General features: G+C 53.6%; 1 protein-coding gene across 2 annotated transcripts in view; it reads left to right on the forward strand.

Moving 5' to 3' along the window:
* The window catches only part of IMMP2L (inner mitochondrial membrane peptidase subunit 2), a 476,087-nt gene that overhangs the window by 16,838 nt on the left and 443,037 nt on the right, over window positions 1–16,212 (forward strand). For both annotated transcript variants that reach the window (XM_054726449.1, XM_028154445.2), the window contains one exon: window positions 15,785–15,921. In XM_054726449.1, the coding sequence (XP_054582424.1) occupies window positions 15,787–15,921 (135 nt within the window). In that variant the 5' untranslated portion in view covers window positions 15,785–15,786. The remainder of the gene's footprint in view (window positions 1–15,784; window positions 15,922–16,212) is intronic.

Below are 16,212 nucleotides of genomic sequence, written 5' to 3' on the forward strand. Positions count from 1 at the left end.
ATTCCGTGTTGTGAATCATTAACGTGAAGATTGGCGCATAAATAAAGCCATTAAACATGGCGAGGTAAGTACAGCTGCCCCAGAAATAGCCATCCTCCCCAAAGCCCAGGATGCTCTCTGCCTGGCGTCTCTGCGCTCAGGTGGCATTTGTTATTTAGCTCCCGGAGGGCGGGAGCCTGGCGGCCCTGAGCTTCAGCTGAACAAGAACCGGCAAGGCGTCGGGGCTCCGCCTGGACAGCGTGGGCCTCCGGCCACAGGGGCTCCCTGAGGCCGTGGTTTCAGCCTTTCCTTTGTCACTTTCTTCTTAGTTTGGCGGAGGGAAGCCTTCCTCCAGGAAAATCTCCTTTGCAATGCGACGATCGGAAACAGAAACGGGGACAGGACAGCCGCGCGGCGCCGATGGAGGCAGGGGCCGGGCTCCGAGCTCTGCCCGCTGGCGGCAGCTCCTCTGGCCCCGGAGCTGCTCAGGGCCCCAGAGCACAGACTGAAAGACAACACACGGCTGCGCTAGGGAAAACAGGTAAACGCTTCCTAAAAGCAAGCTGTTACCTGGAAAAAGAGAGAAGTCCAGTGCCTCGTAGTGGAGGGGGTGATGGAAACCCCCGGTTCCTGTTCTCTCTGCCCGAGGCCGAGGCTGTGCTCTGCTTTCCGATGAAAGCGCCCCATCGAGTGCTTGCTAGTCGCTGTGCACACAGTTTCCAGGCCACTTTCTTCCCCGTGTCTGCTCCTGTAAGTACAGCATCGATGGGAGCCGGGGACAGCGGGAGACGCAGGCCCCGCGCACACGTGCGCTCACACAGCACGGCCTGTGGCACGTGGCTGGGCCGGGCCTTCCCCTCCGTCCACGCCTCCACCACGTCCGCCACGTTCCGAGTGTGACACGGCTGGTTTACACGCACAGGAGCTTTTGGGGTTAGCTTGCCAAAATGAAACATCCTCTTTAGTGGCGATGGGAAGGGATTGAGTCATTGCTTCAGTCAGACTGTGGACCATTGACTCCTTCGGGGCGGTGAGCAGCGCGGCGGGCCTCGCCGGAGAAGGCGCAGCGCCTGGAGGTGCGGGTGAGGGCCAGTGAGAGGAGCGCTACGCCAGGGGGCGGAGGGGGTGGGGGACCCCCCGGGGGCATCTCATTCGGACTCACCTGGTGGAGTGACAGCTCAGCAAACCTGACGGATGGTAAGAGTTGGCCAGCCCGGCTGGTGCGGCTCAGTGGTTGATGAACCAGGAGGTTAGGGTTCAATTCCTGGTCAGGGCACGTGCCCGGGTTTCGGGCTCCATCCCCAGTGCGGGGCGTGCAGGAGGCAGCCCACCGATGGGTCTCATCATTGATGTGTCTCTCTCCCTCTCCCTTCCTCTCTGAGATCAATAGAAATGTATTAAAGAAAAGAGTTGGCTAAGACAAGGACAGGTGGGAAGCGTGATGGAGACGGAGGGGAGGGCAGAAGAAGGCTTGGGGACCAGTGAGAGCAGGGCGGACTCTGGAAACCGCCCGGCTGGGTGCAGTCGCCGTGGCGACACGGGGACCTCTTCAAGGAGCCGTGTGGCTAAGTGTGAGGAGCCGGACAGTCGCGTAGAAAGGGGAGTCGCTGCAGGTGGGCAGCCCCGGGAGGTGGCGCGTGGTGTTTTCCGGGAGAGGGCGCCCGGGCTGACATCCGTGCGGGTGATGGAGCCGTTCTCCAGGGCAGGAGGCCGGGAGCCGGGCGCCTGCGGGTCTCTTTCCACCGTGACATCCGACGGCCTCCCTCTGACCTCTGCTTTCCTGATGGGCCTGTTCCGGCCGCTTAGCCCTGCCCCCGGGGAGAGCGACTCCCAGGCCGGTGCTCCCTGCCCAGCGCCCGTGAGGGTCTCCGGTGGGTCTGCCCGCGGCCAGGGGCCCGGGTGCCCAGGGCGAGAGCACTGACCCTAGAGGAATAACCCCCAGGAAGAGGCGCCGGCTTGGGCCTCTGTTTCTGGTTGTCATTGCTCTGCGTCTCCCGGCATCCTCTGCTCAGCTAATGTCAGCATCAGCTGTTTCCTAGCAACCCACAGGGGTGCGACCACTGACCACAGGACTGAGGGTCATTGACAGAACATCGTGTGTCTTAAATCGTTGGGAGGCACACACTCTGCATTTTAGGACGGATTCCCAAGTTCACGCCCCCATGGGACGTGCAGCTGTGATCGTCAGGGCGGGCGGGGGCTTTACCTGCCCAGAGCAGGAGGTAGGTGAGGCACTGAAAGCCTTTTGTTCCTGCACCCCGGGATCTCCATTTCCGCGTCCACCTGAGAAGGACCCTCACAGACACTTTTTAAAAATGCTATTTTGCATTTTATTAAACACCCGTCGGAAGATACTTTCAGGCTATTACACCAGATTAAAGTGACCACAGGCTAATGTACCCTTGGAAGCGGGACCCCCAGCTCTTTGATGAGGTCTCTTTTCTGAGAGCAGTCCGCCCAGCGGCGGTTTTGGCGGCTTAGGGTCATGGCTGACGGTGACCTTAGGTGGTCAGATCCCCGTGTTCGGCCACAGGAGCGCCGCCCGGCTGGCCCCGTCCGTGGACGCTCCTCCTCCCCGCACGTCTCCGCTCGGCGGCAGCACCCGATGGCCCGGCTCCTCCGGGACCTCCTGTGCCCGCCCAGAGCAAACCCCCCTGAGGAGCCCAGCGACCAGAGTCCCACCTCGGGGGTGTCTCTGCGTCTAGGTTTCCAGAAGGTTCTTCCTCAACCCCCTCTGTGTATGTGTCTCTCCCTTTACACCCGGCCCCCAGCCACCACCTCTCCGCATTTGCTCAGGCCTCCAGTGTACCCGAAACAGAACGGGTTCCCTCATTGCTCTCCCTACCCCCCCACCGCAGCCCAGCCGATGAATACTGTGTTCCACAGTTAATGGGGCCAGCTTGGGGAGGTGCTGGGTATGTTTATGGAACAGATTGTGGTGATGGGCTCAAGTGTACGCTGATCTCCAAACTCAACTTGTATACGTTAAGTACAGCTTGCTTTTCGTATGTCAGTTATACCGCAATAAAGTATGGCTTTTTTTTTTTAAAGAAAGATGACAGGTGAATTGCCATGGTGGACAATGGAGGGTTAGTATAACTGCCCACTCCCAGCGCTCTTCTATGTGAAAGAAATAATAAACATCCTTTCTGATTGTGACACACACACACACACACACACGCACACACACGCACACACGTGCGCACACACACATGTGCACGCACACGCACACAGGGAGCTGATTGGATGAGCCCCTGCTCCATCCACCGCCGTGGATGCCTGCTGAATTCTCTGTCTTGTTTAGCGTGTGAGCGTGTAGCAGGCAAGGCCGTGTCTTTGCGTGGATGATATGTAATGAGAATGTGTGGGATGCATCAGGATAATGAGATCGTTTGGTCCTGTCTTTCCCGTCTTCCATTAGAAACTGTTGTGGCACTAAAATAAAGTTTAATGTTTCTTTTCCTTTTCCTTTTCCTTTTCCTTTTCGACTCATGGGATGTTTCTCTCTGTCTTGGCATTTCACACAGGCTGGCATCGGCGTTGCTCTGTTAATCCCTGGCTGCCTCGCTGGAAAAACCTTCAATCCTGCGAGGGCGTGGCCTAACCGTGACAGGCTTATGGGGAAAGCAGGGTTCGGAACAGATGATTTGAAACCAGGGGAACTGACACCCAGCATCATGGCTTTAGGCGGCCCTCAATCCTGACGTTCCTCCTTCCATTTGGGGGTCCACTGAAGTCATCCACTTCTAACAAAGACTAATTTCATCAAAGTTAAAAAATCTGATCCCAGGTGCTGACTTACCAATTTTATTTTACACAGAAAAATAGTGTGCGTGTCTCCATCTGCACGAGCCTCCTCAGGTAACTTACGGAGGTGGTGGAAGTCTTGAAGCCACTAAATGAGACTTTCCCTTTAAGTCTGAGAAAACTTGCTCTTGATGGTATCGAAGCCTTTAGCCCAGCTGGTGTGGCTCAGTGGTTGAGTCTTGACCTATGAACCAGGAAGTCACGGTTTGATTCCCAGTCAGGGCACATGTCCAGGTTGTGGGCTCGATCCCCAGTGTGGGGCATGTAGGAGGCAGCTGATCGATGATTCTCTCTCATCATTGATGTTTCTATCTCTCTCCCCCTCTCCCTTTTTCTCTGAAATCAATAAAAATATATTTTAAAAAACAAAACAAAAAACCTTTATGTGCTGGCAAAAATAACATATGAGCCAGCACAACGGACATCATTGTCCTGCCTATGAGCTAATTTAAAATTTTATTTATTTATGTTTGCTTGTTTATTTATTAATTTATTATTTATATATTTATTTTAATCCTCACCCGAGGACATTTTCCCATTGTTTTTTGAGAGAGAGTGGAAGGGAGGGAGGAGGGGGAGAGAGATGGAGAGAGGGAGGAACATCAGTGTGAGAGAGACACCTAGATTGGTTGACTCCCGAACACACCCTGATCTGGGCTGGGGATGGAGCCTGCAACCAGAGGAATGTGCCCTGGGAATCGAACCCATGACCCTTCAGTCTGCGTGCCAATGCTCTAACCACTGAGCAGACCAGCTTGGGCTGAGCTAATTTGCATTTAAGAAATGTCTGTCGTAGCAGACCAAAGCTGATGCTAATTTGCTTTAGGAGGTGAAGATAATATATAGCCAGCATTGAGAATTGACATAATATGGAGAAGTGTAGGATAAAGGAGAAATCCTTTGGCAGCCAGGAAATACAGCCGTCGTCATTTTGGTTCATTCTCTTCCGCACCTGACCTCTCTCTAGGATTAGCATCGAACCGTGACCTCCTGGTTCATGGGTTGGCGCTCAACCACTGAGCCACGCCGACTGGGCTCCTTTTATAGTTTTAATTTTATATTTATCTTTGAATTACGCGGAAGTTACCTTTCTGGGATGATTTCCCCCCTTTAAATTGTGGCTGGTTATTTCAAAACCCTTTGTTATCTCTGCCCCCCCCCCCCCCAATATCTTTGTAAGCACCTTCGTGTCTTTGGATCTTCTCTGGGTTTACTGTTTCGTTAGCTGTTTCTGCAGAGTTCGCTGCCCCGCACTCAGCGGTTTAAACATGCCCCCTCTCCGTGTCCACGTCAGTTAAACATGCCCCCTCTCCGTGTCCACGTCAGTTAAACATGCTCCCTCTCCGTGTCCACGTCAGTTAAACATGCCCCCTCTCCGTGTCCACGTCAGTTAAACATGCCCCCTCTCCGTGTCCACGTCAGTTAAACATGCCTCCTCTCCGTGTCCACGTCAGTTAAACATGCCCCCTCTCCGTGTCCACGTCAGTTAAACATGCCCCGCTCCGTGTCCACGTCAGTTAAACATGCCCCCTCTCCGTGTCCACGTCAGTTAAACATGCCCCCTCTCCGTGTCCACGTCAGTTAAACATGCCCCCTCTCCGTGTCCACGTCAGTTAAACATGCCCCCTCTCCGTGTCCACGTCAGTTAAACATGCCCCCTCTCCGTGTCCACGTCAGTTAAACATGCCCCCTCTCCGTGTCCACGTCAGTTAAACATGCCCCCTCTCCGTGTCCACGTCAGTTAAACATGCCCCCTCTCCGTGTCCACGTCAGTTAAACATGCCCCCTCTCCGTGTCCACGTCAGTTAAACATGCCCCCTCTCCGTGTCCACGGCAGTTAAACATGCCCCCTCTCCGTGTCCACGTCAGTTAAACATGCTCCCTCTCCGTGTCCACGTCAGTTAAACATGCCCCATCTCCGTGTCCACGTCAGTTAAACATGCCCCCTCTCCGTGTCCACGGCAGTTAAACATGCCCCCTCTCCGTGTCCACGTCAGTTAAACATGCCCCGCTCCGTGTCCACGTCAGTTAAACATGCCCCCTCTCCGTGTCCACGTCAGTTAAACATGCCCCCTCTCCGTGTCCACGTCAGTTAAACATGCCCCCTCTCCGTGTCCACGTCAGTTAAACATGCCCCCTCTCCGTGTCCACGTCAGTTAAACATGCCCCCTCTCCGTGTCCACGTCAGTTAAACATGCCCCCTCTCCGTGTCCACGTCAGTTAAACATGCCCCCTCTCCGTGTCCACGGCAGTTAAACATGCCCCCTCTCCGTGTCCACGTCAGTTAAACATGCTCCCTCTCCGTGTCCACGTCAGTTAAACATGCCCCATCTCCGTGTCCACGTCAGTTAAACATGCCCCCTCTCCGTGTCCACGGCAGTTAAACATGCCCCCTCTCCGTGTCCACGTCAGTTAAACATGCCCCGCTCCGTGTCCACGTCAGTTAAACATGCCCCCTCTCCGTGTCCACGTCAGTTAAACATGCCCCCTCTCCGTGTCCACGTCAGTTAAACATGCCCCCTCTCCGTGTCCACGTCAGTTAAACATGCCCCCTCTCCGTGTCCACGTCAGTTAAACATGCCCCATCTCCGTGTCCACGTCAGTTAAACATGCCCCCTCTCCGTGTCCACGGCAGTTAAACATGCCCCCTCTCCGTGTCCACGTCAGTTAAACATGCCCCCTCTCCGTGTCCACGTCAGTTAAACATGCCCCCTCTCCGTGTCCACGGCAGTTAAACATGCCCCCTCTCCGTGTCCACGTCAGTTAAACATGCCCCCTCTCCGTGTCCACGTCAGTTAAACATGCCCCCTCTCCGTGTCCACGTCAGTTAAACATGCCCCCTCTCCGTGTCCACGTCAGTTAAACATGCCCCCTCTCCGTGTCCACGGCAGTTAAACATGCTCCCTCTCCGTGTCCACGGCAGTTAAACATGCCCCCTCTCCGTGTCCACGTCAGTTAAACATGCCCCCTCTCCGTGTCCATGGCAGTTAAACATGCCCCCTCTCCGTGTCCACGTCAGTTAAACATGCCCCCTCTCCGTGTCCACGTCAGTTAAACATGCTCCCTCTCATGCTCCCTCTCCGTGTCCACGGCAGTTAAACATGCCCCCTCTCCGTGTCCACGTCAGTTAAACATGCCCCCTCTCCGTGTCCACGTCAGTTAAACATGCCCCCTCTCCGTGTCCAGTTAAACATGCTCCCTCTCCGTGTCCACGTCAGTTAAACATGCCCCCTCTCCGTGTCCACGTCAGTTAAACATGCCCCCTCTCCGTGTCCACGTCAGTTAAACATGCCCCCTCTCCGTGTCCACGTCAGTTAAACATGCCCCCTCTCCGTGTCCACGTCAGTTAAACATGCCCCCTCTCCGTGTCCACGTCAGTTAAACATGCCCCCTCTCCGTGTCCACGTCAGTTAAACATGCCCCCTCTCCGTGTCCACGTCAGACATTCAGGAGCAGCTCAGGCCACAGTCGGGCTCAGCGTCTCTCTTGTGGTTGAACTTCAGACTTCAACCCAGGCCCAGCCCTCTGAAGGCTTAATCCAGGCGGGAGGCACGGCTGTGGGCCTCCCTCACCCGCTGGCCCCGGTGCTGCTGGCCATGGAGGGGCGGGGCGGGGCTCTGCTAGGGCCCCCTGTCCCCATGGCGGGTGCAGGCCTGCCTAGGAGTAGGTCCCAGAGAGAGCGGGGGGAGACCACCCGCTTGCGGCCTCACTCACTTTGCTTGCCCTTAAGGAGATGGGGACGGGCTCCTCATTGGGAAGGGGTCCTGCAAGGGATATTTTTATTTTTTAAATATAGTTTATTGATTTTTTACAGAGAGGAAGGGAGAGGGATAGAGAGCTAGAAGCATCGATGTGAGAGAAACATCAATCAGCTGCCTCCTGCACACCTTCTACTGAGGATGTGCCCGCAACCAACGTACATGCCCTTGACCGGAATCGAACCCGGGACCCTTCAGTCCGCAGGCCGACGCTCTATCCACTGAGCCACACCGGCTAGGGCTCAAGGGATATTTTTAAACCACACAGCTCCCTTTTGTTTCATTCATGTGCATGTCCACTTTGCACGAATATCACAGCTTCTACACAGGAGTATCACAGCTTCTACACAGGAATGGCACAGCTTCTACACAGGAATAGCACAGCTTCTACCCGGCATATCACAGCTTCTACACAGGAGTATCACAGCTTCTACACAGGAATGGCACAGCTTCTACACATCGATTCACAGAGAGCCACGCCCAACTGGTGGAATGTCCCATCATGCTGTGCTCCACCGGATTGGACGGCGGCTGTTGGCTCTTACTGGTCAAATAGCTAACCATAGGTACACACAGCAATAGTAATAATCTGGGGGCGTTCGAAGTCGCTTTATCGCCCCGGCCTCTGAGACTGCTTTGGAGTTATGGTAGGGCTCACTGTGTTTCATTGCTGACGCCTGCTTATAGCATTAAATATTTCCCCCCTATTTCATACTTCCATGAGTAATTTTAAGTGCTTTGATTGGCAGATACGTCGCCCCAAGTTGGTGAAATTTCTCAGGCATCTTAAACAGACTCTCCTAATGTCCCAGCAAGGAGGCAAGGTCAAAACGAGGCCTTCATGTGGGGGAGCACCCAAATAACACTCCGCGCCCCAGGGGTCCCCGGCCTTCTGTGCCCCAGGTCCGGAGTCCCATCTGCCCTAGCCCCTGCCAGGAGCCTCTTCGTACTCTGACCTCTGCGCTGCCTGCTGTTTAAAAACACACTGTACGTGGCCAGCCTGGTGAAACGTGGCCAGCCTGGCGTTTCAAGTGCGTGTGCTGTGTGCGTGGGCACTTACCAGTGGGAGGGTCTAGAGGCACATTCCACAGTCTCAGTCATCGTTACTTTCCCTTTCCACTGGGTGTGTCTTCTTCTCTGGCTTAAAAAAATGCTTTTATTGATTTCAGAGAGAAAGAGAGAGGAGAGAGAGACAGACAGACAGACATCAATGATGAGAGAGAATCATTGATTGGCTGCCTCCTGCACGCCCCCTGCTGGGGATCGAGCCCACAACCCCGGGCTTGTGTCCTGACTGGGAATGGAACCAGGTCCTCCTGGTTCATGGGTCACCGCTCAACCACTGAGCCACACTGGCCAGGCGATGGCTTGCGTCTTCATCCAGGGCGGAGCCTGCCTGCTGCGGTCTGAGCTCCCGGTGGACACCAGCTGCCATGGGTGGGCTGTGGGCAGCCTTCCAGAACTTCCCAGCGTGGTGTGGACAGGCCCCGTTTGTGACACACTACTTAACCAGGCCGTGGTGTGCGTCCGTGCCCGGGGAGCCGGTTTCTAAGGTTTACATTCATTGTCCTGTGAACAGTAACAGTCCCCGGCTGGCCTGTGTGCCGGTCACGTTGCGTTTCCCAGGCCCGCCTTTCTGTGACCCTGTCTTTCCTGCTTTGCCCCTTAGCGTCTGGTGGCCTTGCTTATTTTGAGAAACCCTCCTATTTCTTTCCCCCAACCCTGATCAAGGGAAAAGCCATGTTTTGGCTCTTGCTCTCTTGACTTAAATTTGAGTTGGTGTCTTATACTGATTCACCTACAGGCATTTGTAGTCTGGGAAAGGAAGCAACACATTTGAGGCATGAAGAGTAGGGGTCAGGATAGGTTTTTCATGAGACCTTGAAATCACGTTCTTTAAACATTTATTATAGGTCCAGAGATATGGATGCATGGAACAGACCGATAGATCCCAGAGGGAGGGGGTTGAGGAGTGGGAAGAGATTAATCAAAGAACTTATATGCATACTAGAGGCCCAGTGCACAAAATTCGTGCACTGTGTGTGTGTGTGGGGGTGTCCCTCAGCCCTCTCGCAGTCCGGGAGCCCTTGGGGGATGTCCAACTGACAGCTTAGGCCTGCTCCCCAGCTGTGAGTCAGGCTTCTGGCTGAGCGGCGCTCCCTTTGTGGGAGTGTACTGACCACCAGGGGCCAGCCCCTGCGTTGAACATCTGCCCCCTGGTGGCCAGTGCACGTCATAGTGACCTGTCGTTCTGCTGTTTGGTCGATTTGCATATTAGCCTTTTATTATATAGGATATGCATAACCCATGGACACAGACAATAGTGCGGTGAAGGCCTGGGGTAGGGTGGGGGCTGGGTGCAGGGGGACATCTGTAATACTGTCTACAATAAAAATAAATCTAAAAACATTGCCTATTCAGGCCGAGGAGGTAGGCTACAGCTATAATATTCAGAATTCCTGAAATGACCTGTGGTAAAATCTAGTTAATAAAAGTTATGTAATTCAAGGATAACGTTGTTACCTTAAGCCTTATATAATACTGTAACTTGCTTACATCCATCTCTGTTTTTGGGTCAAAATACTTAATGATCTTTCCATTGGAAATAACGGCAACGAAGCAACGTTTTCCTTAGCTGTTACAGTGTCAGAGGGGAACAAGACTGAACTGTTTGCTGGCGCTATTTTTACACAGTGAAGCCATAGCCTTGCAGGAAAACGAGGAATTCTAATAATGAAACATTCAACTTCGTCATTAAAATACAATGCCTAGTCCACTGACTGCGGAGGCCGAAGGAGGCCCTTGTACAGACAGGGGGAATAGGGTTGCTGTGGAAAGGAATTAAGAAACAGGTAGAAGCATGTTAGACAGTTGGCCAGACGGGAGGTCGGTGAGAGGCGGGGCTGATCCCTGGGATGCTGGATGATGAGCCTGGGGGGCGGACCACGTGGCCTCTCCAGGGGTGTTTTCCCAGCATTCCTGTTGTTGCCTGGCGCCCACTTTCCTCTTGTGTTAGGATCTCGGTGTTGCCATCTTTTTGTTTCCCTGTGTCACTCTTACTTCTTAGTTTTGACTTTTGCATGGTTTTGAGTTTTTTCTTTTGAGAAGGATGCTTTTTCACAGCTTCTTTTAATTTTTATTTATTTATTTTTTTAAAAATATATATTTTATTGATTTTTTACAGAGAGGAAGGGAGAGGGATAGAGAGTTAGAAACATCGATCGGCTTCCTCCTGCACACCTCCTACTGGGGATGTGCCCGCAACCAGGGTATATGCCCTTGACCGGAATCGAACCTGGGACCTTTCAGTCCTCAGGCTGACGCTCTAGCCACTGAGCCAAACCGGTTAGGGCTCTTTTAATTTTTTTTAAAAGCCAATGTCACACACAGCGTAAATGCTACATAACGCGGTATTTTTATTTTCATGTTAATTTTTTAGCTAGTCAGTAAGTGTTCTGATACTGGAAATATGATCTCTTGCCAGTTGAAGATATGATTGCCTCAGGAAGAAACAGCTTTATGGTGAAATGATCCAAAGTCCCCTAATTGCTGTGTTTAGGTTGCAGATAAGTACCTGGTGGTTTCATTGACACGAATTTCAGTTGCTGCATTGTTGGCGTCAAGTCCACGGTCCCCTTAAATTGCACTTAATGACGGCACTTATGCTTTTGCGTTAAATTGGAAATAATGCGGAGATCCAGGTTCCGTGGTTACTACAGCAGAAAGCCACGTCCTCTGCTGGCTAATGGGGACCGCTTGCCAGGGTTTTTCTCATTCTACAGAGAGCTGTTTCCTGTCTGCTAATCTTTATGATAAACTCTTTTAGCGGAGTCTGCGGATGGCTTGGTAAGGCTGAGATCTGAGGTGGGACCGTGGCTGTCAGTCAGGCCCAGGGTGTCTGTTGGAGACGAGGAGAGGGTCCTTCACAGGGTGGGTGGCCTGCGCCCCGCTCGGAAGGCCCCCGGGTGCTGCGGCTCTTGTTCAGGATGCTTCACGGGAGTAGTGGCTCATGAAGGGTTCCATGTCGCTAGGGAAGGACACGAGGCACGTGGGAGTCCAGTTTCGGATGGACTCCTGCGCGGCCCATCCCGAGCAGGTGGCGGGAGGAGGGGCAGGGCCTCCCGGGGCAGGTGGAGGCCGCCATCGCCGGGAAGCTCGCTGTCGGGGGCACGCCGAGGGGCGGCCGGGCTCTCTCGCCATCTGAAAGCTCATTTACAAACAGCTCCGTTTCAGGGGTTCAGCGACGAGCCAGGGGGCCTCCTGCTTCAGCGCAGTTTTCTCAGTTTGCAGCTGGAGGTGGCTGCGAGGAGGATGAGGCCGCTGGTGATGGGGTCCCCTCTCGCCAGAGTGGCTCCAGCGCCACGGTCACTGACCAGAGGAAATGCTCTCGGACGAGGACGAGGCGGGTGGCAGGTGCTTTCTAGTGTGGTTGCTTCCAACACGGACAGCGCGCGGAAAGGACCAGACCATCCCAGTAACTATCGGGCCGCGTGATGGCGGAGGACGTGCATTCGCGTGAGCAGAACGGGGACGCGCAGGCCTCCCACCCCCTCGTTGGCGTGCCGTGACGGGGAGGTGTGTGTTCAGGCCTCCATCCGTGTGTGCTTCCTCAGGATTCGGGGACAGTTAGCAGCTTGAAAGTGCTTTGTTCTCATGGGGGACAGGTGTCCTTCCCCAGGCAGGCCGGGGGGGACTGCGCGGGGGACGCTGAGCCCCTCAAAGTGGCGGCCACCTGCGTGCACGGTCGCTTTTGTTTTTGCCCTTGGATTGGGCAGAACCTCACCTTCAGACCAGAACCCCCACCCCCCCACCCCCGTTCTTGGAGAAAGGCTCAGCAGGAAGCCACTGGCCCGGACTTGGGTGTGGGAGCCGGGGTGCCCTGGGCCGCAGCGGGATCGGGGACACGCGGTGTGAAGGGGCAGCAGCCTCGCCCTCCGTGTTTAACACGCTCCTGTGTGTCACCTGCGCAGTGCCAGCCTCTGTTTCCCTTTTAAACGAGTTGTTTCCTAAAAGCAAAGTCTTGCCCGGCCGGTGTGGCTCAGTGGTTGCACGTCGACCTATGAACCAGGAGGTCAGGGTTTGATTCCCGGTCAGGGGCACAGGCCCGGGTTGTGGGCTCCATCCCCAGTGGGGGGCCTGCAGGAGGCAGCCTATCAACGATTCTCTCTCATCATTGGTGTTTCTATCTCTCTCTCCCTCTCCCTTTCTCTCTGAAATCAATAAAAATACATTTAAAAAAATTAAAGCCAAGTCTTTTCTTTTTTTGAAACTTAACATCTCAAACCTACAAGGCGACTTTGTGTCTATTCGCAGCCGGGGGGCTTTTCTCCGTTTCAGTGTCCGCACGCAGCAAGCAGAAACGATAGGAAATGGATAGAAATGCAGGATGCTGGGCACAGAAGGACCTGAGGAATGGGAGCCAGCGCCTTTCTGTTTATGGATGAGGTTACGGAAGAGGAAACTGAGGCCCCGAGTGAGCCGATCAGACAGGCAGCTGGATCTGGGCCACCTCGGGCCCCGGCCGCCATCGCTGGGCTGTGTGCTGGGGTCACCGTGACCGCAGGGAGAGGCGGCGTGGAGGGGAGAGCACATGGGGAAGAAGGGAGGCTCAGAGTTCTGGGAATCTGCATTTATGCAGCTTAGGTTAATTTTTGAAAAATTTGTTCCGCAGTTGTGCATGCTGCCTCCTAGCAGGGACGCCGTGGCATTCTCCCACGGCAGTGGTCGGCAAACTCATTAGTCAACAGAGCCAAATATCAACAGCACAACGATTGAAATTTCTTTTGAGAGCCAAATTTTTTAAACTTAAACTTCTTCTAACGCCACTTCTTCAAAATAGACTCGCCCAGGCCGTGGTATTTTGTGGAAGAGCCACACTCAAGGGGCCAAAGAGCCGCACGTGGCTCGTGAGCCGCGGTTTGCTGACCACGGTCCTACGGGAACGCATCCCCAGTGTGGATCTGCTGGTGTCCCCAGCTATTAACGAAGGTCCGGGCATGCAGGGCCCTGGGAGCCGCAGGGAGACTCATCTGGTCCTTTCATTCTGTCACGTTGCTGCTTTTTTTTTTTTTTTTTTAAATATATTTTATTGATTTTTTACAGAGAGGAAGAGAGAGGGATAGAGAGTTAGAAACAACGATGAGAGAGAAACATCGATCAGCTGCCTCTTGCACACCCCCTACTGGGGATATGCCCGCAACTAAGGTACATGCCCTTGACCGGAATCGAACCTGGGACCCTTGAGTCCGCAGGCCGACGCTCTATCCACTGAGCCAAACCGGTTTCGGCACGTTGCTGCTTTTGTTCTAAGAATCACAGGTGGACAGAAACCTGTCTTCCAATTTGCATCTGTCCCGTCCTATTTATTTTGTTTTGAGTCTAAATCCTCCAGTTGTCTGAGCCTCTTGGACCCGATCGGTGAACACACTTGGGTTTACATTTAAGCAAGACCAGGCTCGCGTGGTCAAAGCCAGTGCGCTGACTCCCTGAGACCGGGACGCACGCCCTCAGGTTCGCTGAAATGTGAGCGGTCAGCGCTTTTCTCCTGCGTGAAGGAGAGTGCTTTCTGTGGGTGAGCAGAAAAGTTAGGATGTCTAAGTTCAGACCTCAGGAAGCTGTCAGAAGCAGGCCGTGTCCGGCCTGGCCTGCGATGGCCACGTAACACATCGGTGAAATAGACTGATCTCGGCACGAGTGGGGAAACCCTGCCCAGGGGGCTTGGTTCTGCTGAGATTTGGGGAGAGAGCGCGCTGAGGAGGTGGGTTGGGAAGGAGGCTGGCCTCACCCATGGCATCTCTAAACCAGCGGGACTTCCTAGGGTGACCTCTCCTTCCTCTTTAAATGTCAGAAACCAACAAGTTCAAAGAAGAAAGTAGTCTCCCTCTGCATCCGGAATTCCCAGCATCCGGACTCCACCGCTCTTAGCCGTTCGATAAGCCTGCTTTTCCCCCGTCTCTCTCTAAACTTGAATAACTATACAAGTGACATCAGGTGTTTATTGAAGGACTAAAACAGTAATACAAGTGATATTCTGTTTTACATACTTTTATATGTACACTAGAGGCCCGGTGCACGAAAATTCGTGCACTCGGCGGGGGTGGGGAGGGTTTCTCAGCCCGGCCTGTGCCCTCTTGCAGTCCGGAATCCCTCAGGGGATGTCCACCTGCTAGCTTAGGCCTGCTCCCCGGGGGATTGGGCCTAAGCTGGCAGTCAGACATCCCTCTGGCAACCCAGGAGCCCTCAGGGGATGTCCGACTTATGGCCTAGACCCTTTCCCCACAGGGAGCGGGCCTAAGCCGCAGTCAGACATCCTTAGCACTGCCGAGGAGGCAGGACAGTCAGCCTGGCTTGTGGCTGAGTTGAGCTTCCCCTGAGGGAGTGCACTGACCACCAGGGGGCTGCTCCCTTTATTCTGTGGCTCTGCCATATGTATTTTTAAAAAATATATTTTTATTGATTTCAGAGAGGAAGGGAGAGGGAGAGAGAGATAGAACCATCAATGATGAGAGAGAATCATTGATTGGCTGCCTCCTGCCTGACCTCTACTGGGGATTGAGCCTGCAACCTGGGCAGGTACCCTGACCAGGAATCGAACCGTGACCTCCTGGTTCAAGGTCGATACTCAACCCACTGAGCCATGCCCGCTGGGCTGCCATCTTGAACTTGAGAAGGCCACTCCTGCTCCTGTCACCACTTCGTTATCACAGGTGTCATGAAATGAGCAACAGTAAAGGGAGGGCACGCTCCTTGTAAGGGTGCATTGTGGGAGTATGTCACTTCTGCTCATACACCATTCATCAAACCTAGTCACACGGTTGCACATAGCTGCAAGGGAGGCTGGGCAGCCACTGAAGTGTCTCATTGAAACTTCTATTAGGTGGAAGAGAACAGGTGAGGGTATGAGCAGCATCTCATCGGAATCCTCAGCCACAGGAACGGGTTTGCTTTTGGAATGCTTTCTTCCCCCTACCTATTGCTTGTGAGGAAACATTTCCCACCGAAGTTACCAAGTGGACTTGAGCTACTGAAAAGAGTTACCCAGAGGGAATGCGCTCCCCTCTGGGATTTTAAGTCACGTTTATTCCAGTGGTTACGGGGACGTGTGTGAAATATGTGGAGATGAGGTGGCTTCTCCTTAAACTCTTATTTTTTCTGGGGCTGTGTTTTGCGTCTTTCTTTTTCGCCGCTTTTGATGTTTGTTGGATACGTCGTTTCATGCTTGTTTTTCTCTGTGTTGGCAGGTATGGCGCCGGCGCAAGGCTGGGCGAGACGGTACTTCAAGGCCTTCTGTAAAGGCTTCTTCGTGGCGGTGCCGGTGGCCGTGACCTTCCTCGACCGGGTGGCCTGCGTGGCGCGAGTGGAGGGAGCATCCATGCAGGTGACCGTGAATACGCCTTCCTTCTCACAGCACACGCGTCACTCTTTCTCACGCACCGGGGACATGGTTTCTCCGTGTCACTTCTGTGCTGGGGTCGGAGAGGCGTTAGAAAGACCTTGAAGTGAAGGTTAACTTCCCTGATTTTTTAAATTAGGTTTTCCAACTCAAGTCACAATCAGAGGAGAGGCGAAGAGAAATAATTACCGGATTGTTATCTGTATCTGTCTACCTATCTGTATATCTCTTTAGGAATTGTAAATGGAGATTCTAAATAAGTTTTTTTTAATCCTC

The sequence above is a fragment of the Eptesicus fuscus genome, chromosome 14 (genome assembly GCF_027574615.1).
Source record: "Eptesicus fuscus isolate TK198812 chromosome 14, DD_ASM_mEF_20220401, whole genome shotgun sequence".
NCBI classification, from domain to species: domain Eukaryota; kingdom Metazoa; phylum Chordata; class Mammalia; order Chiroptera; family Vespertilionidae; genus Eptesicus; species Eptesicus fuscus.